The sequence below is a fragment of the Sapajus apella genome, unplaced genomic scaffold (assembly GCF_009761245.1).
Source record: "Sapajus apella isolate SASKATOON/1434 unplaced genomic scaffold, GSC_monkey_1.0 scaffold25, whole genome shotgun sequence".
Taxonomy (NCBI): Eukaryota; Metazoa; Chordata; class Mammalia; order Primates; family Cebidae; genus Sapajus; species Sapajus apella.
In genome coordinates this window covers 9,278,036-9,300,810 of record NW_022436965.1, presented here as the reverse complement: position 1 = coordinate 9,300,810, position 22,775 = coordinate 9,278,036, and the positions used below count along the sequence as shown (strand labels likewise).

General features: G+C 45.6%; 1 protein-coding gene across 8 annotated transcripts in view; it reads left to right on the top strand.

Annotated features, from left to right (window-relative positions):
* The window catches only part of CACNA1E (calcium voltage-gated channel subunit alpha1 E), a 502,806-nt gene that overhangs the window by 74,327 nt on the left and 405,704 nt on the right, over positions 1 to 22,775 (top strand). For 7 of the 8 annotated variants that reach the window (XM_032291223.1, XM_032291222.1, XM_032291225.1 and 4 more), the window contains exon 2: positions 1,904 to 2,002. The exons of the other annotated variant lie outside the window; for it this stretch is intronic. In XM_032291223.1, coding sequence (XP_032147114.1) covers positions 1,904 to 2,002 — 99 coding nt within the window. The remainder of the gene's footprint in view (positions 1 to 1,903; positions 2,003 to 22,775) is intronic. 8 annotated transcript variants of the gene reach the window in all.

The following is a 22,775-nucleotide window of genomic DNA, read 5'->3' as shown; positions in this document are numbered from 1 at the left end:
AGTGAGTAGGCTAATTCACAAGGACAGACTCTGCACTTAACTAGGATGGACTGTACCATGAGCCTAAGGAAGCAGAAAAAAACGGAGGTTGGCTTTGTGCAGAGAGGTGGAGAACAGTCCCACAGCAGAAATTTCATGCATGCATGTGTCGCAGGGAGGTCCCGAGTAGTGGCCTGTGTCTGTGTGTGTTTTACTTTTGGTCCTGTGTCCTCAGATGGACCCTGAGCTCCAGCAGGACAAGCCTCTTGTTTCTATCAGCAGTGTCTGGCCCAGCGTTTCACCCAGAGTGGCACTTGCAAATCTTTGTTACTGGGGCTGCGAGGAGGAGATCAGTGCTGACTGAGGGCAGAAGGAGCTGAGGGAGGGAATGAAATGAACCAAGGGACGTGCATAGGTCCTAAGAGATGCTTCAAGTGAAGACACAGAGATTTATGTTAATTTGAAAAATCAATGAAGAGGCAGTGGAAGGAAGTGAAGGTGGAGACTGAAGTGGCTGCAGCCACAGAAAGATGATTTTAGAGGAGGCCGAGTGTGCATTGGGAGGGGGCTGGTGAGCAGCTTGTTTTCCATTTCCTGGGAAGACTTTCCTTCTTGAGAGCATGAGGCCTTCCCTGCCATGTGCATGATCACTGCTCTTTGTGACAGCACCCCTGAGCCTAGGCAGGGCTATGATGTCCATTGTACAGATGAGCAAAGTGGGAGGGGCTTAAGTCACCTTCCCAAGATAACAGGGTCAGTGACGGTGCCAGGGTTCCCACTGTTACTAATCTGACCACCTTAGGAGGGACTTCTGCTGAATTCCATGATCATCCAGGAGAGGAGAGGAGACACCCTTTTTTATTTTTATTTTTTTAATGAGAGGATAGGAAAGTGAAAGAAGTTGAGGGAACTTATAAAAGGAGAGGTGTTTTTGCTGCTTGGTCATGACCGCTTGATTCAATTCAACAGACATTTGTTGGGCCTCTGTGTGCCCTTCCTGCCACAAAGAATGGCATCATGGGCTGGGCAGAGAAGGACTCTGGGCATGGAGGTCAGCAACAGCCGCCCGTACGTAGGAGAGTGGGTTTAGTCCATGAGTCAGGGAAGCACATCAAGGCCTGGTAGCGAGGGCTCAGAGTAGTCGCCGAAAGCCATATGCTTTTGTGTAGTACGAGGCTTGAGCCTGAAGTCTGTTGCCTGGAGATGATTCTGTTCTGCCAAGCTGCCAGCTCGGTGCTTTTGCCCTGTGGCTCAGCATCCTAGAACCGTAGGTGCTGTGGAGGTCAGAGAGTTGGAGATACAGTGAGCTAGAACACATGGCGATCTAGCAGGGGAAAGTCAAATGGACATGTAACTATGTAATGATAGTGTGTCTGCAGTGTTGTGTGATTACAAAGGAGGGAGAAATTGCTTCCTGTTGGAAGGCTGCCAGGGGCTTCCTGAAGGAGGAGGTGATTGATGTGCTGATTGACAGCCAAACGGCCCCCACCCTTGCCTTTCCATTTCTGTACTTTCCACCCAGTGACTTAAGCCAAAAATCTAGAGGACTCATCACCAATTCTCTCCTTTTCTTCCTCTTCCTCACATCCAATCTATCACCACATTGCTTAGCTTCTGTCTCCAAAATAGAGCTCAACACTCTCGATTTTACTCCTTATTCGTTGCCACCACTGGAGGCCCGGGCACGTCACCTGTGACTGAGACTGCTGAAAAAGCCTCACCTATGGGTGCTTTAACATTCTACTCATCTTCCTCTTTTATCAGCAGTTTTTACAGCAGCCAGAGTAATCGTTCAAAAAATAATCCAAGATCCTGCCACTCCCCTGCTCAAAAACCTTTGTAGATTTCTGTATTAGGATCCAGCTGTGAAACAGCTTTAGATATTTCAAGCAGGGAATATTAATACAAAGATTTGGTTGCATAGGTACAAATAGAGGATGGAAGGCAACCCAGGGCAGGCAGCCCCTACCACCTTTACACTGGAGGCCCCCAAGCCCTGGAACCCGGAACCTACTCAACCATGGTGAGTCCTGCCTGGGGGTGGCTGGGACTTCAGAGGGAGGGGCTGTCTGGGAGGACGCTGCGGTGGCCAAGGAGCCACCGCCACGGCCATCAAATGCCAGCTAGAGCCAAGAGGGAGATGGAAAATACTTCTCTTTTCTTTCTTTCTTCTAGTCTCCCCCCGGGGCCTCCCAGTGGCCAAACCTTGCCAGAGCCAGTTCTCAAGGGAGTCTGGGGAATGCTGAAGGATGGAGACAGATGTGACAGGAGTGCAGTGCAGTTGGTTTCAGGCACCGGCTGAGCTATTTATGCAGACTGGGTTTGGCTCCGGGGTGGATTCGGAGGCGGTCGGATTTGTCTGTCAGGAAGTACCATAGTACAGGAATCCAGTCTGCCACTGCGGATCTCTCTCTCTCTCTCTCTCTCTCTCTCTGTGTGTGAGTGTGTGTGTGTGTGTGTGTGTGTGTGTGTGTGTGTGTGTTTAGTGGAAGGACAGACCTCTCTTGGGTCAGGGATTGGGTGAATGAGGAAGAGCCTCTCTTTGCCTCCTGATGAGCCTGGGAGGACAAGCACAGAATATCCTTAAGAGAGGTCTGTGGCAGATCAGCACGGAAAGTGTAAGGAACAGGCAGTTTGGTGCCTCCAGAATATAATTCCAGTGTCTTTTAATCTGACACCTAAGCCTTTTAGGATCTCATCCAATCTTACCTTCCATGTTTCTCTAACTGGAATATTTTTCCTGACACTCAACTCAAAACTTACTAATTTCACCCTCCATGCCTTTGCATGTAAGATTTCCTTCATTCAATTCCTATCCATTCTTTAAGAATGGTTCAAACCTCACCTCTTCCAGGAAGCCTTCCTGGTTTCCTCCAGCCCTCAGACTTCTTGCTTTCCTTCTCAGAACTCCTAAAAGGGTTAAGGTTGCTTTTATTACTTGGTAAGATCGTAGTTTTACCAAAGAAGGATAGTTTACCTCTCCAGAAATATTTCAGGCTCTTTCAGGGCCGGGGCAGGAAGTCAGTAAGTCTTTCTATTCACCAGAGATGTCATCACTGTGTGCAGAAACACAGTGCATGCCTGACCAGCATCTGTGGAATGGACATGTATTCAGTCCTAAAGATCAAGTAGTCAGTGTTTAATAAAACAAAGGAGAAGAAGCTGAGCAGGTAGAAATGTGTGATCAGTAATCTAGGAACCCCACAAAAAGGTGCTTTAAAAATAAGACAGAGCAATACAGTCATTGGAACCAAATTCGAGACTGTGACTCATGGAGGGAAAGGAGGCTGCTCCTAATTAACGGGAAGCTGGAAAAAAAGACAGTGGCAAGAGAGAGGCTGAGATGGGGAGTGGGCTGGGGAAGCTTAGCATGGAGGTATTGCGTGATGTTGGCAATTTTGAAATGTTATGTTTAGCAATGAGTAATACATAACTGATCTAGTGCAAATGTAGGGCTGGTTCTTCAGGGAGGTAAGAATGAGATCTGTGAAATGATAAGGAGTTAATTGTGGATATCTGTATTAGAAGGTATGATGTCAGTTTGCCAATCCAGACATCGCCAAGAGAATGAGTGGATTTTCTTTGTGGAGTGCTGGAAGCATCAACAACTGCAGGTGTTGTTTACACGTTCCATGTGCTTTCATGCTGAAGCATGCTGACCAGCTCAATGTGCACTGTGGGGGAAGGCTGCCTGGGTTCAAATCCTGGCTCTACCAATGACCAGTTATGGGATTTTAGGAAAGTTGCTAAACCGCTCCCTGCCTCAGTTAGCCTCATCTGTAAGATGGGGTTAATAATAGTACCTTCCTTACAGTGTTGTCATAAGGATTAAATGAGAAGTGAAGGATTCAAGAGTATTTCGCTTATTGTAAGAGCTGATATGATGTTAGTTATTATTTGCCATTAGTTGTGTTTTATGTTGTCTTCAAGGCTTTGAGGATGGAACTGATGGAAGGGCAGGTGACAGGGTCTCACTCTGTCACCCAGGCTGGAGTGCAGTGGTATGATCTCAGCTCACTGCAACCTCCTCCTCCCAGGCTCAAGCGATCCTCCCACCTCGCCTCCTGAGTAGCTGGGACCACAGGCACGTGCCACCAGGCCCAGCTTGTAGTTTTGGTAGAGACAGAGTTTTGCCATGTTGCCTAGGCTGGTCTCAAACTCCTGAGCTCAGGTGATCTATCTGCTTTTGCCTCCCAAAGTGCTGGGATTACTGGCATGCGCCACCGTGCCTGGCCAAGAAGGACTGGTGCTCTTTTCTGATGGAGGCAGTGAGAAGGCTCGGGCTAGTGTGTACTCATTTGGACTCAGGGCCTTAAAAACCATTACATTTCAAGTATTTGGAAGAACGTTTGCAACTTTCAACAAGCAGGTACCAAGAACCTCTTCCTGGGTTTGTGCATTTGAAGAGCAGCTGGGGTTATGTTGTGTGACTGTCAGCCATTGTGGGAATGAATGGGACTGGGTGCCTGAACCTGGGGATAGGACGAATGGTAGGGACTGGTGACTGGTCTCTAGATAGAGCCTGTAAGGGACCCCGTAAGAGTGTGGTGTGGTGACTTCTGCTAGCCAAAGACAGTGTCTCAGGGGACAGTTGATTACTGACTCCGTCCAGGTGTGCGGAAGGTGTTTTGCACAAGAATGGAGAGAGTGGTGGGGGAGTTTACTTTATTGCCAGCTAGACCTGGGTTCAAATCAGAGTTTGGCTTCTCACCACTTACGTGACTTTTGGAAGCCACTTTGCTTCTCTGAGCTTTGTCAAATGGGAGGTTTAAGTAAGAGCGTATTGAAAGTGTCTGGCACATGGTAAGACTGAGAAATGTGAATTCTCTTTTCTCAGTTTCTTCGTTTGTAAAATGTGGATAATATAGAATATTTTGTGAGGCCTTTGTCACAGTTTCAGATAATTTATTCATTCACTAAAATATTTTTAGGGTTGACTACATGCCAGAAATCCTTAAAGGCTTGGGGTGTCTCATCAATAAAACAGACACAGATATTGGCCCTTTTGTAGTACAGATTTTAGCAGGGAAAGATAGACAATACACTAACACAAACAAGTACAGCTTCTAGTATGTTAAAAGCTGACAGGTGCTATGGGGAAAATAGGATGGGGGCACGGGAGTGCTGAGGGTGGGGTAGCATACGGGATTCTCCAGGATGCCTAAGACGGGATTCTCCAGGATGCCTAAGACAGGCCATCATTGTCAAGGTGGTACTTGAGCAAATATGTGAAGAAGATGACGAACTTAGCCATGACAGTATTTAGGGGAAGAGCATTCCAGACAGAAGAAACAGTGAGTGCAAATGCTGTGGGAGTGAGCCTGGCATGTTCTGAGAACAACACGGAGGCCGGTGTAGCTGGAGCAGAGCAAAGAGAGACCAGAAAGAGGTGGAGTCTGGGAAGTAAGCTGATGCAGGAAGCCGGGGGTGCAGGGCCTTGCTGGCCACTGGGAGGCCGGCTGTGGCTGTTACTCTAAGTGAAGGGAGGGTACATGGCAGGATGCTATGCAGAGAGGAATGATGTGCTCTGCCTATTTAAGAGGCTCACAATGCACGTTGGCTGCTGTGTTCAGAGTAGGCTGTAGAGGGGTAAGGGGAGAAACAGGGAGAGCAGTTAGTAGGTTGTTGTGGTGCCCAGATGAGAGATGATGGGGCTTGGCCCAGGATGGTAGCAGTGGATGGTGAGAAGTGAGTCGATATTTTTATATATCTTGTAGGTACATTCAATAGCATTCACTGATGATAAGACAGAGGAATACAGTCATTGGAACCAAATGTGAGACTGTGACTCATGGAGAGAAAGGAGGCTGCCCCTAATTAACAGGAAGCTGGAAAAAAAGACAGTGGCAAGAGAGAGGCTGAGATGTATAACAGAATAAGAGAAGTACAGAAGTCAAGGACAGCTTGAGCACCCGAAAGGATAGAACTGCCATCAGTTCAGAAGGAGATTGTGAAGCAGGTTTGGGTAGAAAAAGCTGGGAGTTCACATTTGAGCTTGTTGAATTTGAGTTGTATCTTAAATATCCAAGTAGAAAAGGTCATGGAGGCACCTCGTTATATGAGCCAGAAATTTGGAAGAAAGATCTGAGCTGAAAGATAAATTTTGGAGTTGACAAGGTATGTGGTGATTCAAGTCACATGGCTGGATGAGGTCACCAAGGGAGTGAGTAGAGACAGGAGGGAAAAGGCCTGGGAGCCTTCAGGCCTCCAGCCTAAAGAAGCAAGGCAGAAGTAAAAGAGCCAGCAAAGGAAGTTGAGAAGAGATCCATCAGGTTGAAGGAAAACCAGGAGAGTGTGATGCCGTGGAAGCCAGATGAAGAAAGTGTTTCAAGGGGGCAAGAGGGATCAACTGGGTCAAATAATGTCGTGAGTCAAGTGTATTAGCTATCTATCATTGTGTAACAAATCACTCCAAAACTTAAATTTATTATCTCAACAAAAATTTGTTATCTCACAAAGCTTCCAAGACCCAGGAATCTAGGAGTTGATAAGGTGGGTAGTCCTGACTCAAGGTCTCTTGCAGGTTGAAATTAAGCTGTCTACTGTGGCTACAGTCATCTCTAAGCTCAACTGGGGCTGGAGAATCCCATTCCAAACTCACTTTCGCAGTTCTTGGCACCCCAGCTCCTAGCTATGTAGGCCATCTGAGTGGCCTCATGACATGACATCTGGCTACCCCCAGAGCAGGTGACTCAAGGAAGACAGACTGCAGGAGAGAACCCCAGATGGAAGTCACAGTCTTTTGTACCTAACTGTGGAAGTGTCATGCCATCACCTCTGAATGTTCTTGGTTATGTAGACCAACCCTGCTACAGTGTGGGAGGGGACCACACAAAGCTATGTGAAGGTTGGTCATCTTGGAAGCTGGCTACCACATCAAGCATGACAAGAAGAATTGGTCATTGGGTTTAGCAATGTGGAGGGCATTGGTGATCTTAACAAAACCAGTGGGGAGAAAAGTTTGATCAAAGTTGGTGTAAGAAGGGATGGAAGGGGGGAACTGAGACACTGAGTATAAATGGCTCTTTGAAGAGTTTGCCACAAAAGGGATTAAAGAAATCAGATAATAGCTGGTGAAGGACGTGGTTTTTCTAAGATGAAAGAAACAACAGTGTGTTTGTACATTGATGGAAGTAATCCGACGAGTGAAAAATTGATGACGCAGGAGAGAAAGATAACTACTGGAGCATGGTCCTGAGTAGAACGATGTGGAATAACAGAAGCAGAGATCTACTTAACCCAGAATAAACAGTTTATGCTAAAACAGATACAATTACCCATCACATTCTTATATCAGATCTCAAGAGTTTAAGGAAAAGAAATTACAGGAGAAAAATCTTAAAATTGAGAAAATTCTTTCCCTTAACTAATTTTTCTTCTGGGACTTGGGTAAAGACTGGAGCCACTCCGTCCAGCTTGTAGAAGATGCCTGGTTTGAACACCTCCGTAGTGAACCTGGCCAATGAAACAGCTGGGACTCCCTTGCAAGCTGCAGATCCTCTTTGTAGGGTAGTTCAAAGCCTTGAAGATAGGTGGGTTTTCTGCCACCAGATGAGGAAATTCTAGAGCCACCCAAATAGACCTTCACAGTAAAAAAGGGCAGAGGTCTGCAGGAACCCTCAGAATGTCTCCGGCAGGGTCAAGAGCATCAGTCTCCACAAAAAAGGTGGATGGAACTCTGTCCTGGACCTTATGAAACCCAGACTTCTACCTGGGCTAGGTTGTTTGTTTGTTTGTTTGAGATGGAATCTCATTCTGTCACCCAGGCTGGAGCGCAGTGGCATGATTTCGGCTCATTGCAACCTCTACCTTCTGGGTTCAAGCGATTCTCCTGCCTCAGCCTTCTGAGTAGCTGAGATTACAGGCATGCACCACCACACCTGGCTAATTTTTGTATTTTTAGTAGAGATGGGGTTTTATCGTGTTGGCCAGGCTGTTCTCGAACTTCTGACCTCAAGTGATCTGCCTGCCTCGTCCTCCCAAAGTGCTGGGATTACAGGCGTGAGCCACCACACCTGACCAGGGTGAGGTGTTGTAGTCTCTCGTTGAGGTTACTAGGAAGACTCCAGGAGAAAGGAGGAAAGTGAGAAAAACTTTTGAGTGGGCTACTTCGGTGATGCTTAGAATCCAGCTCCAGGACCTGGTGGCCTTCCACGTCTCCCTGCTGAGCTCCCCAGCCCTGGGATCTCCACATGCAGCCCTTACCCCTCTTGTACTGCAATCAGTTCTCATTGGCATTCTCCTGGTTTTCAAAATGCTTTTACCCTATTGGCTAGGGCAGAAAGTGACCTGAGAGATCCTGGACATTCCCCTAGCACCTGTGCCAGAGCTGGTGGCCATCGCTTTCTTGCAGAGACAGATGCTCCTGTAACAGGAACAAATCAATTAGCCAGCCTGCTGCTAATGTGCAAATGTCACCTTATTAAGCTAGTGTCTGCCTGGGGAAGCCGCCTCTTCCTTCTTTCCCCACTCTGGAGCTCAGCCCTCTGCTGTTGCTTCAACCTTTGTCTCTTCCGAGGTCAATTGTAAAATGAAACTGCTGCCATCTAAATATCTATGAAAGCCACAGGCTCTACCCAGATGCCTTGACTGAGGGGAGGGGCAGCTTCATTTCCCTTCTTTCTCTGAGGAGCCTTGAAGTGCAAGGACCAGTTGTCTTTTCACCATTTCCAGAAAAACAGAAACAAGGTGAAACAAGATAAAAACAAAACTTTGGCACCTATTTTCGGTGCCAAAACCTTAAATTATATTAAGATCACATTAATTTCTTCTATAAGCTTTGTAGCTTGGGAAGTGCATGCTCACACTTTATCTTATTTAACCCTCATAATAAATCTGTTGGAGGAAAGGACAATTATCTCCATAATACAGATGAGAAAACTGAGGCTCAGAGAGGTTGGCTGACTTGCTCAAGGATATGAAGTTGGTAAATGGCAAAGCCAGGGCCGGAAGAAGGGCAAGAAGAATCAGAAGGGCTTATTTGAAGCGAGGGAACTCTGGAGGCACCTCCCGGCAGCTGGAGCAGGGCGTGCAGAGTGCCCTCCCTCCATGGGCCTTGCTAAAGGAGGACCGAGTTTCATGAAGCACGGACATTGCTCCGTCACCCCCATCCAACCTGATCGTCTTTCACTAGGGCCACTTTTCATCCTGTCTCACTTTCAGGAACAAGGTCTGCGCAGTGGCAGCTGGACCTGCCATAGTAGTAGTTTCCACTGGCTTTGACTTCATTAAGCAAAAACCAACACCCCTTTGAAATCTGTAGTTCCATCCCTAAAAATTAGCCTTTCAGCTTGAATCAAAAGGCAAAAGTCAATGGAAATCCAATTGGAAACAGAGCTCCCTTCCGCCCTTCCAGGCAGTCCTACTGTGTAGATCACTTCAGAAATTCTGTTTTCTCTACAAGGACATAAGTATTAGGGAGACTCTCCTCTGCCTCGCAGGAACCTGGGTTCTTCAGTGAGTCCCCCACCACATCCCCTCAATCCTTTGATTCTTCCCAGTATTGTGACCTTTCTGTCCTTCCTCTGAAGTTGTAGGAGTTGATTCTTCCCAAAATAACCTGAGTAATGGCTTGCAGGAAAGTTACAATTAGCTTTTCACAGGGAAGAAAGCTCAAAGAGATTTTTTTTTTTTAAAGGAAAAGAGGTAGACGGAAAAAAAAAGGAAGCAAATGAAAAGTCTTGTGGTCTTCTAAGTCAATTGCAAAAACACTGAGTTATTTCTGTAGAGCTATTCTGACAGGAGGTGCATTGATTTTTGGCCTCTCTTCATTGTTTTTATTGCTGATCACATCCTCTTTTTCTAGACTGTCTCAGGTGGCCACAGGTGAATGAATTGCTTTTCCTTACAGACCATTGATTTCTGTGTTGACACACATTGATTTCAGCTCAGGATAAGAAAGATCATCCTAATAGAGCTATCTAAAGTTGGAATAGTTGCTTGGGTGTTGGGGGAAGGAGGGCGGTAGTGAAATAGTGAAATCCCTGTCAATGGAGGTGTTCAAAGACTGAATGACTGTGCAGGGAATGTGATCAAGCTGACTCAGCAGGACTGGGAGAATAGCTGGGGGGATCTTTAATGTTCTCACCTTACGCTCGGCATTAACACCTGAGATGACTGTTATTTCGTAGATACTACCTGCCAGTGAGGACAATGTTTCCCAAAGTGTGACTTGTTAGATGTTTCCCACATGGTGGTATGCTTGATGATTTTCTTTGGCGAGGAATTTACTGTTAAAATAGTAAAAATACAATTAGTACAACAAATCAGGATTTCCTGGATATCATTGCCTGGGATGAAGCTAATGTAATCCATGCCGTAGAAATGGACATTTAAACTGTAAAAATTACAGGTGAGGCTCTAAGTGGTGACCTTGAACGTTTAAGACCTTCATTGCTGAATTTTAGCCTTAACTGTTCCGAAGAATGTATAGTATACATGACCCAGATAAGTAATATGGAATCTGATCTACTGTAGTTCTATGCTATATCTCAGCGGGTTTTCTTTTTCTGTGGTACATTGTGAAGCAGATTTGAAGTTGCTTCACAAAACTCAGGTTATAAAAATCTGGCTTTCATTATTTCCAGAACCTTGCTAGATTTGAGTTAACTGATGATTTATCATTCCTTTGATTATATATGTCATTCCTTTGATGTATATACAGTCAGCTGCCTGCTACCCCTCCTTTCCTGAAGCTTACGTGACCTGATGTTGGGGTGGGGCATCTGGGCTGCAGGCCCTCTGGAGAGGCTGCAGACTGGTGATGGCTGCAGGGAAGAGGGCCCTCCTCGCCTGTAGCCATTGACACCTCTCCCCCTCCACATCAGCTGCTGATGCATCTGCATGCCCTGCCATGCCTCTGGTCTCCTGATGCATGAACCTATCTCCTCCTTGCCCAAACCTTGAGGCCCTTTAGGAACACTGGCAAGATCCCATGCCCCTCTTTGGCTCAAGAGTGTGTGCTGAAGACAGAAAATCTTCAGAGAGCCTCCTGCACTGCTCAGGAGACACAGGAGCTTTAGGGATGGGGAGTGGCCACCTCAGGCCCTCTCTCTCTACCTCTCCCCAGTCCTGATGGCCTGCGTTTTTCCTTGGGGTACACTGAGCTCCCATTGATCAGGCAGTTTGCAAAGCTGTCCCTGTCTAGGGTTTGAGAGGGGCACACCTTGCTGTATTATGGCTGCAGTGGCTTCCAACTGGTCTCCCTGCCTCTTCCTGCGCTCCCCTACAATCTGTCCTCACCAGCAGCTGCACAGGAGTGCCATGCCTGCTTAAAACTCTCTGAAGGCTCCCCACTTCACTCAGAGCAAAAGGCAAAGGCCCTCTGTGATGTGCCCCCACATTACAACTCTCATATCTGCTGCTACTCCTGTTCTAGCCATACTGGCCTCCTTCCTGCTCCTAGCAAGGAATATTCTAGGCATGCTCCCTCATTAGGCCTTTGTGCAGCTTTTTCTGTCTTCACTGTATTGGAATTGCCACTTCCTGACTTCTTTCGAGTATGCTGAAACATCACCTTCTCGATGAGGCCTACACAGTATTTCCATTGCAGTCCACCCTCACTCCCACCCTTCCTGCCTTGCTGACCCTGACATGATGCACAGCTCTCAGCTTAAACACCCTGTCCTCCAGGCAGCCTCCTCAATTCCCTGAGACCCTCTAGGGCCTCCCAGAGCACCTTATTTGTTTTTCTCACTTGGGCACAAATCAAGGTTCATGTTAGAGTCTGTTTACTCGTCTGTTTTAAGCTCTGGTGCCTGGCACAATGCTGGGCATGTAATAGGTGCTTATTATCAAGGTATTGAAGAAGTGGATGATTGCATGAATGAGTGAATGATTCAGTTCACTTTAGAGAAAGCTTCAAGATCGTTGAGTAGATTAGCTAGTAAGACTTGTAAAGCCTCCAGTGTGGTGCTTGGCTCAAAAAGAGGTCGTTTATGTTTACAATTCATATGATAAGGGAGGGCTTCTTATCAGAGCTTCTGTGTTGTCTGTGATTCAATTAGTTCCAGTGAGAATTGCAGTGATTTTTATGTAGGAAATATTAGGCTAAAATGCTTGGAAGATCTGTGGCAGGAGGAAGCGGCATCCCTGCACTTTGCAGCACTGGGCCTTTCTTATACCTGCCTGCAGAGGCCCCTCTTCTTGACTCCTCTTGGAATTACTGCCCGGCTGTTAAGTGACCCAGCTCCCTAGAACACTGACAGCTTCGAGGGGACCTATTTATGTAAGCTATTTTCATCTCTAATGAAGAGCCTGGCCCTGGGGGTCTTGTCTGTGGTCTGAGAAAAAGAAGTAGAAGAAAAGTAGGATGGCCACATTGGAGTTTGTGGAGTTTGTGTGGCAGGATGGCCACGTTGGAGTTTGTGGAGTTTGTGTGTGATGACGCATGGCCCAGACATTCTGACATTCCCCCGTTTTGCATCATTATATATTTTCAGAGAAGGTGATCTGCTAACGTAACTGTGTACTAATTTTTATAAGCAGATGAGATACTTCTTATATATAAATTTGCAGATCATAAAAAATATTCTTTTCAGACCAGTTATCTTCCTTTTTGGATTGAAAAGTGGTGTTGCCATAATCATGGGGGATTTTGTAGAATATTGTGGTGAAGACAGGAATTTGGTAACAGCTAGAGGGTGGTGTAAAGACCCTGGCAGCTGGGAGACAGGGGTACAAGGTGGTGAGAGGGTGAGCCCAGGGGGCCAGGGAAAGAGGTAGGAAGGGTCCCAAGACTCATTTTTTCCATTTCTCCTAGTTTCCTCCCAGAGCAGAGCCATCACTTGATTCCCATCAGGCAATCACAAGATCACAAGGGATGATCCACCCCTTCTTTCCCTTACCTCTTAGGGCCGTCTGAGAGCTTGCTCTATGATGATGCTGCTTGGCAGGCCCAGGACTGTTGTGCCGAGCCACAGCGTCCTCCGTCCCCATGCAGTGCTGTGCTTGGTTAGAAAGTGCTGGTGGTAACAGCTCTGCCTCCTCTCCAGGGAACTGCATAAAGACATGGAGCCAGGCCTGGGGAAGGGCAGGCGAAACCTGGCACAGACATGCATGGCCTTATTACCCCCTGCACATACATGAACATGCCATCACTGAAACACACAATCTTTTTTTTTTGAGATGGAGTCTCACTCTTGTTACCTAAGCTAGAATGCAGTGGCACAATCTCAGCTCACAGCAACCTCTGCCTCCTGGGTTCAAGCGATTCTCCTGCCTCAGCCTCCCATGTAGCTGGGATTACAGGTGCTTGCCACCACGCCCAGTTAATTTTTTTGTATTTTTAGTTGAGACGGGGTTTCACCATGTTGGCCAGGCTGGTCTTGAACTCCAGGTGATCCACCCGCCTTGGGTTCCCAAAGTGCTAGGATTACAGGTGTGAGCCACCACACCTGGCCTGAAACATATAAACAGTCTTATACCCAAGGGACAGGGCTATTTGGAGACCCATTCACTTTTAAAGTTCAGCCTATAGCGTCCTTACTGCAACTTCCAGAGAGACGTTGGGTAAGGAATCAGATTTTGAATTCTAGGTACAGCGTTACTAGTTGTGAGAACTTGGGTAACTTTCTGTGCCCTCTTTTCTTATTTACTTAATGGGAAAGATAAAAGTACTTACCCAATAGGTTGGTTAATAAACATGAATTTCTAGTCTTGAGTTCAAGAAATGGAACTAATACCATTACTAGAGCCCAGCGCGGTGCAGTGGATGGCGGCATGGCATTTGGAATCAGATCAGTCAGACCCAGATAAGAGGCTGTACCGTTTAATGAGTGTGTGACCCTAACCTTGGGAAAATTACTTAATCCTTTTAAGTCTCAGTTTCCTCATTTGTAAAATTGAGTTCACAGTAATAGTTATTTCATAAGATTTTTTTTTGAGAGTTAAATAAAAATTTAAAGGATTTGTTGCGTAAAACCCCTTATTTTATCTAGTATAAAATTAAAAACCCAATAAATAGTAACTATTATTTTTATTGATGATGGTGGTAGAGATGGCATCCAGTATGACCCCTAATCCTCATTCTACCCTACTCAGTTGCAGAAAGGCCTTTTATATCTAGCCCAATTGCCGTGTTCACTTTCCCGCCTCAAACTGCTTACCCAATTGAACTTAACTTTATTCAATTTGGATTGAGTCATTTTTCCATTACTCCTGAGGATTGTTTGAATTAGAATCCTGACCAAGAATTTTATGCAAGAGTGAAATCCCAGTGTCCATTTATAGAGGATGAACTACAACCAAAAAACATAGAGAGGCATGAGAAGAGTTCCCCCTGCTATGATCCACACAATTAAATGATTTTGTAGGCTTGTGGAGTATTTAAAATCTTAAAATTGTTCAGGTAAATATGGGAACTCCTTCAACTAATGTGGTTCGGGGTGTAAGTAACAGAAAGCCTGACTCAAATGGGCTTCGGTCAGTAGGAGCTGTATTGGCTCATATTGCTGGTGATCTAAGGTGGGGTGGCTTCCAGGTTGATTGAATCTGGGGCTCCCTCTCCATTTCCTGTGATTGTCTTGGCCCTCCTCTCCTCCATGTGGCAGGCTTGTCCTCAGTTGGCAGTGACGTGGTGATGGCAGTTTCACGGTTTGCATCTGTGCAGCACACTGTCCAGAGGCAGAGAGGGGCCACTTCTTTTTCTAGCCTTCACTTTAAAGCTGGGAGATTTTCCCTCCAAAACTCTAGCAAATGTTACCTTATACTCCATTGGCTTTAAATGGGTCACGTGCCCTTTCCTGAACTAGTCACTGGCAAAAGGATGTGGTTACCTTGCCTGGATTAGTCTAAATAGAATCTGCCATGGAGCTGGAGCCCCTCCCCCAACTGTACGGAGGGTGCACAAGGTTGGGGGGATGGAACAGTCTTGGGGGGTTAAACATAATGCCTAGTACAGTTTTCCTTTTCGATCACTGGAGGGATGTGGGCACTTTCAATTTGATTTTAGTTGTTGGTCTGATCTTACAAGTGTCTTATGTCTTATTGCACAGTTTTAGGGAACAGCAGTCTGAGTTGTGCACCTGGTGTTGCCACCATTGTGCTCATCATGTGTTGAGCTAAAAATCCTTCAGGTCACATTGTCTCTAGAAATGTGAGTTTTGTTCTCAATTAATTATTTGGCTTAAAAAACAGGTGAATTATAACATCATTATAGTAATCATGTGGTAAAATACGTAATAATGACCAGAAAGAAAAAGCATAAAACAGAACAGTCAGAGGGCACAGAGAAGAGTGTGGAATGAAGAAAAGATCCTAACAGCTTTCAGAGATCAGACATGCTTTGGAGGCACACGTATGCCCTTCTTCCATTGCCATCTGCTCCTGATTATCTAGATCCTAACCCGAGATCTTCCCACTCATTGGCAAGCTTCTGTGTTTGATCACAGCTGAGAAGGTGTGCACAAAGGCTGGGCTCTGAGACAGGTCAGATGGGATCTGACCAGAAGGGGCCAGGCTTGGCAGCCGGATGGGGGACAGCTCAGACCACCACCACAGGGGTTCACAGCTGGCCAACATGTGAGGCATTCGAGGGCTATAGGGCTGTCCTCCATGAACACCCCAATGTGGAGGCCCCATATGCCCCACCTCGGGCTTTGTTCTTGTTTCTCTAGGCGACAACTGAGACTGGCTCTCCGGGTCGAAACCATCTTCCCTCCTTAGAGCGGCAGCATGAGGGGATGCCCTGGGCTAGTACCTTTGAAAGCCTGTGCTGCTGTGAGGACCCTGCGCAGAGAGGAGATTTAATCTGCCAGCACAAACAGTGCTGTCCATAACTTTATTGCAGTGGCAACATACTCCTCTTTAAAAGACAGTTACCTCCAAGCAAACCACTTCGAGTAATCTTCGTCTGAGTAGGCGGGAGGGATATTACCAGGCTCTAATTGGAGATCCCCAGTGCTACTGGGATTGATACTTGAGAAATGTTTTGACACAAAAGAGGCTATTGGAGAAGATTTTGCAGTATTGTGGATGCCATTGTCTGAGCCTGATGCTGCAGTGGTTTGGACAGATACCCTTCAGGGGCTACATAGGGGCTTTTGGAAGTTAGCCCCTAGCCCTTCTCCATCCTACTCTAGACAACTTTGACACTTCAATTTGTTTCTCTAAGTAGAGAGATAGGTAATCAGAATTTTTTTTTTTTTTTACGTAAAAGGAAAAGGAGAAACTCTAAATGTTGTCGCAATCAATATACCAAAGGATCTTGATGATTTGGAAAACAGGACCTCAAAAATGTTAAGTGTTAGTGGGTCCCCATCCATTATATAGAAGGCTTATTTCCCAGACATATTTATTTCTACAATCCTTTGGCTAATGACTACCCCTTCCCAGCTAGCCTCGAAGCTACATAGAGGCAGAGACACTGTCTGCTTTAGTGACCACTGTATCCTCAGCAGCTACAGCAAGGGGTTGTAGCATTTTGTTTTCTTTCCAGTTATAACTGACTCCTAGTGACTTATCCTTCCAGAGACTATCTGAGGGGTAGTTTTCTGTCCTTAGTTTTCTACCTCCCTAAGTTCCTTAGACAAGCATGGGAAACTGCAAAATATCTTTCTTCCTCCATACCTGTTTACCTTCCTCCCTCTCTCCTCCCCTCATTCCTTCCTTTTATGAATACCTACTGAATGCTGGCAATGGAAGCTGCTGAGGATACAGTGGTCACTAAAGCAGACAGTGTCTCTGCCTCTATGTAGCTTCGAGGCTAGCTGGGAAGGGGTAGTCATTAACCAAAGGATTGTAGAAATAAATATGTCTGGGAAATAAGCCTTCTATATAATGGATGGGGACCCACTAACACTTAACATTTTTGAGGTCCTGTTTTCCAAATCCTCAAGACCCTTTGGTATATTGATTGTGACAACATTTAGAGTTTCTCCTTTTTCTTTTATGTAAAAAAAAAAAAAATTCTGATTACCTATCTCTCTACACATTATGCTGTAGCAATTTTTGGAAGTCAGTTAGTTCCCTTCCACAAGTAGATTGGCCAATATTGGATGTATTTGACATATTTTTAAGTGTTTGCATTTGTGTTTGCTTTTATGATTATAATACAAGTAGCAATAGTGTAATAGAGATTGCCAGTGCTTATTAATATTGGTTTTCTCCTTTTTTTTCTTGGCACACATATGTACTTCATTTCTGCTCTCCTGTGGTTAAGCAGGGCCAGGTGACTGAATTCTGGCTAATGGAATGTGGAGAGTTGATATACACCATGTTTAGGCCTTGCCTGTAAGCCTCATGCAAAATCTTTCAAGTGCTTTTTCTTTTTCTTTGTCTCCCAGCTGGAGAGAAAAAAGAGTTCAGAAAGACTCTGAGACCCTAGGTTCAGGTGTTAGCAGGATCAGGTGCTTGTTTTTATAAATAAAAAATTTTATTGAAATACAGCCATATCCATTTGTTTATATATTGTCTATGCTGCTTTCACACTGAAAAGTCAGAGTTGTATAGTTGCAACTAAGATCTTATGGTCTGCAATGCCTACAGTATTTACTATCTACCCCTTTAAGAAAAAAATTTGCTGAACTCTTCCCTAGGGAATGGTAGAGGCACTGAATGAAAGGAAGCTGGTTCCCTGAATGACTGTGTGGAGCAGAGTCTCTCTTTCCCATCTTCCAGACCAACTTGTATCATTAGACAGCGATATTAGAGAGAAATAAGCTTTTATTTTATTAAGCCACAGATATTTTAAGGTTGTTTAATAAAAACATAAGTTATTTTACATAATAAAAATGGCAGCTAATATTTATTGGGCATTTTTTGTGGCCAGGTGCTGTTCTATGAGCCTCTGTATTTGCTTCTCACAACAACTTTATGATGTATCTACTCTTAATGATCATTTTACAGATGAAGAAATGCAAGGCTATGTAATTTGCCCAGGGATTCAGTTGGTGAGAGGAGAGCTGGGATTCATACCCAGCTCCAGAGTACAGGCTCCTAACTTCTATTTTTCACTCCGTATTTATTTAACTTACAGTTCCAAGTTCCTCCCAAGATACTATCTTGATTCTCATTGCAGGCTTCTGTATGACAGGTTATATTATTATCCTCATTGTTTACGTGAGAAAACTGACTTAGAGAGGTCAAGCTAAAGGTTGCTTGACCAGCAAATGGCAGAACTGAAACCTGAACCCAGAGCCTCTGACACCAGAATATGGACTCTTTCGACTTCTCCACAGAGACGCAGGCTGACTTAGTGCACACTCCACATTTGAATCAGAGTGTTTTCCTTGAGTCTTGGTTTGCATTCAGAATGCACCAGTCTGTCAAACTGCTGTTGGACATTAGCCCATCCTTGAACGGTCACCATAACAACATAGGCACATGGAGAGGAATGTGGGGTGGGCAAAAACTGATGCCAGTCTAGGGGAGAATAGAGCTTTGCAGGGAGTGGGGGTGGGTCAGGGAACACTTCCTGAGCATGTTTTGCTATATGCATTTCATGATATAGACTGAAAATGGTTGAGAAGGACACTGTTCTGATGGCTTTTGACAACCTAACTCATCCAGGACAGCTGACCTGTTACCAACTTAGCACAACCTCTCAGGCTGACACACTGGTTTTAGGACAGTGTTTGAAGACATGACTCCTTGGGGGAAATGGTGTCTATTAACATTGTAGGCACATTCTGAATATAAACCAAGACTCAAGGAAAACACTCTGCCTCAAGTGTAGAATGTGCACTAATAGACATGAGATTCTCTGCACAAGTATTTCTGGAGAGACATCCAGGAATTTGCATTTTTAACCAGCAATGTGGATGGTTCTGATGTACACTAGAGATTGAGAAACACAGTCGTAGGAAATCATGGCAAATGAAAATAATGCCCAGCTTTTACTCCTCCTTTTGTGGTCAGGTAGCAGGCTGGCTCAGCTAAGAAAAATCCCTAGATGAATATTTATTTCTGCATGAGGAATGTTTCCTCTTTGAGTAAGTGGGTGAGTATGCTGAGTAGGTCATTCCCTGCTATCCCTATTGCTGGGCAGGGAACCCATTTAACTATATCAGTTCTCTCTCAAGAGAATCACTTTTAGAATTAACATGATATGAAAGTTTTAGAATTAACTCAACATGATATATAAAGTACCATATCTCAAAATTTGTTTCTATCTTTATGACTTTTCATTTCTAACGATGGGAATTAGGACATCTTTGCCCTTGTCCTGCCTGTGGCAGACAGAGGGCACAGAGCCAGGATAGCTCAGGGGCAACTCGGGGACACTTGTGTGCCTACCACTCACCTCGTGGTGCCCATCAGTTCCATTTATGCCCACTGTCTCTTAGCCCATGTGCTTGGTGGTGTATGCCGTGGAGACTTCTTTGCTAAGCTCAAAACTTTCAGGTAATGAAGATAGGGGACTTAGAAAAGGAAAAGTTTCATTGGCTTCCTGGTGTATCCACTTCTCACAAAGTATTTGGAGGATGCACATGTTCTGAAGGAATCAGACAGAGAGCAGTGGAGGGGAGGGAGTAGGATGGGGATACACCCAAGGAGAGGAAGATGAATGTCCTCAATGTGGCAGACTCCTCTTCAAGGGTCTGAGAGGCCTGGATAAGCCAAAGGGGTGCATGGATCATTATTTCTAAAGCAGTCAAAAATAGATGAATTAAAAAGTAAAACTCTTGATATGGTATTAAGGGAAAGATGGTGCGAAGGACATAATATTTCTTCACGGACAAAGATCTTGCCTTTGACTCTGGAAGGGTGACGGGGAAGACAATTTCAGAAGTAAGCAGAAGTGTAATTATGGGCTCAAGTGTTTTTGGCAGTGCAGGGTGTTTGAGTGGGGGTAGAGAAGGAGAGCCCTTATCCTGCCATCCCACTGCGTCCTGACAAGCAAGGGAAGAGTGTTCCTGGGACTGCTGGATTGCACTAAACCCTCTTCCTCCTCAGGATCCCCATAATTAAAAAATCACACCCTCTGCCCATTAACCAAACTTAGCAATAAAGAATAAGAAGAGAATTAGGTAGAAAGCAAGGGTTAGAGTCAGACAGTGCCCTCGAAGCTTGCATTAGCTCGTCCTTGGGTGCATTTTGCAGAACTTGTCTTATAATTTCTAAGTAGGCCCTCTTCTCCCTCCATTCAGTCATCTTGCGTGTGAGCCACAGGAGAGTAACTTTGCTGTCAGGAAGCTGCTCACTCTCTTTTGTAGATCTCCATTTCCTATTTTTGCCTGGTTCTCTGTAGAACCTGCTTCCATGGGCATAGGCTGAGTGACAACAATGGAGTCCAAGAGATGCAGTTGAAAGACCAAAGTTTACAAGACTTTATAAATAAAGTTTTATCAGAACAGTCATGCCCACTCATTTACATATTCTCTGGCTGCTTTCATGGTACAACAGCAGAGTTTGAGTAGTTGCAACAGAGATTGTATGGCGTGCAAAGCCTGAAATATTTGTTTTCTGGCCCTTTGGAGAGTTTGCCAATCCTTGCTCTAGAGAGGTTTGTACTGGCATTTACATGCTAGTCTTAAGTAACTTATATCAATTCCACTCACAACTCACTGGCCAGAATGGTCACATGGCCCCACTCAACCATAGAGGGCCAGCAAATACATCCTACCATGTGCCCAAGAGGGGATAATCAGAATATTTGACAAACAGCACTAATGGCCACCATAAGCACCTACTATGAGTTGAAATCAGTACCAGGTGCTAGGAATAGAAAGATGAACAAGACAAAATCTTTGATCTCAAGGAATTTAAGGAATGCCAGAACTTGGGGATTGGAGGGGGAAGGCTAAGTATAGATTCAAGTGTCCTTTCCTAGAAGATATAGACTGGCTTGTCTGAATTGCTTGAGATTTCAGCTTGGTGCTAGCCAGAACTGGGGACTGACCGGCTTGGCAAACAGTGGGGGCGACAGATCCTCCTGATGAACGTTTATATCAATAATAGAAGGCTTGTTTAACAGAAATTCTTAAAGGAAAGAGGAGATAATTTCATGTTTTGATATTCATAACATTGATTCCGTTAAAGCCGGAGCTCCGCAGTGCATATTATTGCTGTTGTAATTTTGGCAAAGATGTGATTCAAATTGGCAAAGTGTCTGAGAAGAGGAAATCATGTAAGGAGAGAGAGTGGGGTGGGTCAGGAAATGGAGGTGGGGAGCCAGGTACTGTTGGCCTGGTGAGAGGTGGGAGGGTGGCCCAGGAGCCTTTGTCACAGAGAGACATGAGGGAGAGGAGGCTGCAGCCAGCAGAACCTGAGAATTCTTGGAGTTGATGGAGATGCTAAGGCCTGGGGAGGGAGTGGGAGCAGCAGGGAAGGGGTGTGTGCGTGCATGTGGTGAGGGAGAGACATTTAAACATCGTAGGAATGAAGGATAAATTTAAAATCCCTCAAGGGGAGTTGAGACAGAATGACAACGTGAAGAACATGAATCACTCTTTCTAGGGACCCACCCAGCTGTTGGCATGATTTGGGATACATTTTCTCCTCCGTACCAAGCTCGTTCTGGACCCTTTGTCTTCCTTCTCCCTGCTCCCTTGACCCGGCCTTGGTGGCCAAGTACCTAGTGCTGGCTACCACGTCCTGGGAGCTTCAAGATCAAAAGCATTGAGGCCTTAGGGTGTGGTGCTGGTAGGGTGAGGAAGACCAGTACAGATGTTAGAGATGGAGGAGACAAAGAGCTTTTGACTCTAGGGACACCCAGGGCTGCTGAATGCTCCCATCAGGCTTCATCACGTATGTGCTAAGATCATCCTCTCATACAGCCTTTCTGTTTCTATTTGCTATCTTAGCATAATGAGGAGGGGGGCGGGGGCTGGGAGAGGCATTTATGGATTCTGCTCCATGTGGTAGAGGCATGTGATCAATGCAGTGGAGAAAACCGTAAGCTAGGACTTGAAATCTCAATTCTTTCCCAGCTCTGCACTTTATTGGCAGCATGATCCTCGGTGGGACTCTCTACCTTTCTGGACCTCAGCATCCATAAAATGACACAGTTAGATCATTAAGATTTCTAACCATTGAAATATTGTTTGTATTTGTGATTTGCAATTTGACTTGCAGTCCAGCCCAGGGAAGGGGTGGTGTCTGGAGGGCAGCGTCTGGGAGGATGCCACCCTGGGGGCCCAGCACAGCTCCCAACACGTAGTAGGTGCTCAACCATCCCACACTAGTTGAATGATCTGGAGGCCTGGGCTCCTCTGAGCACATAGAGCATGGCACACTTCTTAGATACCAGTTGTGGTCACTAAGACATGTGGTTGGGAGGAATTCCGGTTTGGGGCTCCTGGCTAGGAGGGAGACAATAAACAGGTATCTTGAAAAGGTGGTAAGTTCAGGCCCTCTCAAGCCAGAGGGGCTGGTTCCCCGCCCCCCTCCCTGGACTCCATCATTAGACTTACTATGGGGACTAGCGGTGTGTGAGTATCTTTTACGTTAAGTTAAACCTTTGCTAATTGGAGCATGTCAAGGTCTAGTATGAGCCACCCACCTGGAGTGCTGTGTTCACTTGGGCAGGTCCATAAGGCGTGAAACAGGGAAACACCTCAATGGCTTTGGACTCAGCCTTTAGGGGTGTAGTAGTTGTGGAGCAGTGCACAAAGGAGGAGAGAGGAGTGACCGGCGAGGCAGGAGGAATCCTTGCTTTCCCTAAATCCTCCCTCACGCACGTGCTCTTCCTTTTTGCCCATACTCCTTTCCTGTTCCTCACCTGGCAAGCTCTGTTTAACCCGGCTCTAGGGTCCTTTCCTTCACAAAGCCCTCCTGACCACCCCCAGCTGGGCTAGGTATCCCTCTTTTTTTTCTTTTTTGAGATGGAGTCTCATTCTGTCACCCAGGCTGCAGTG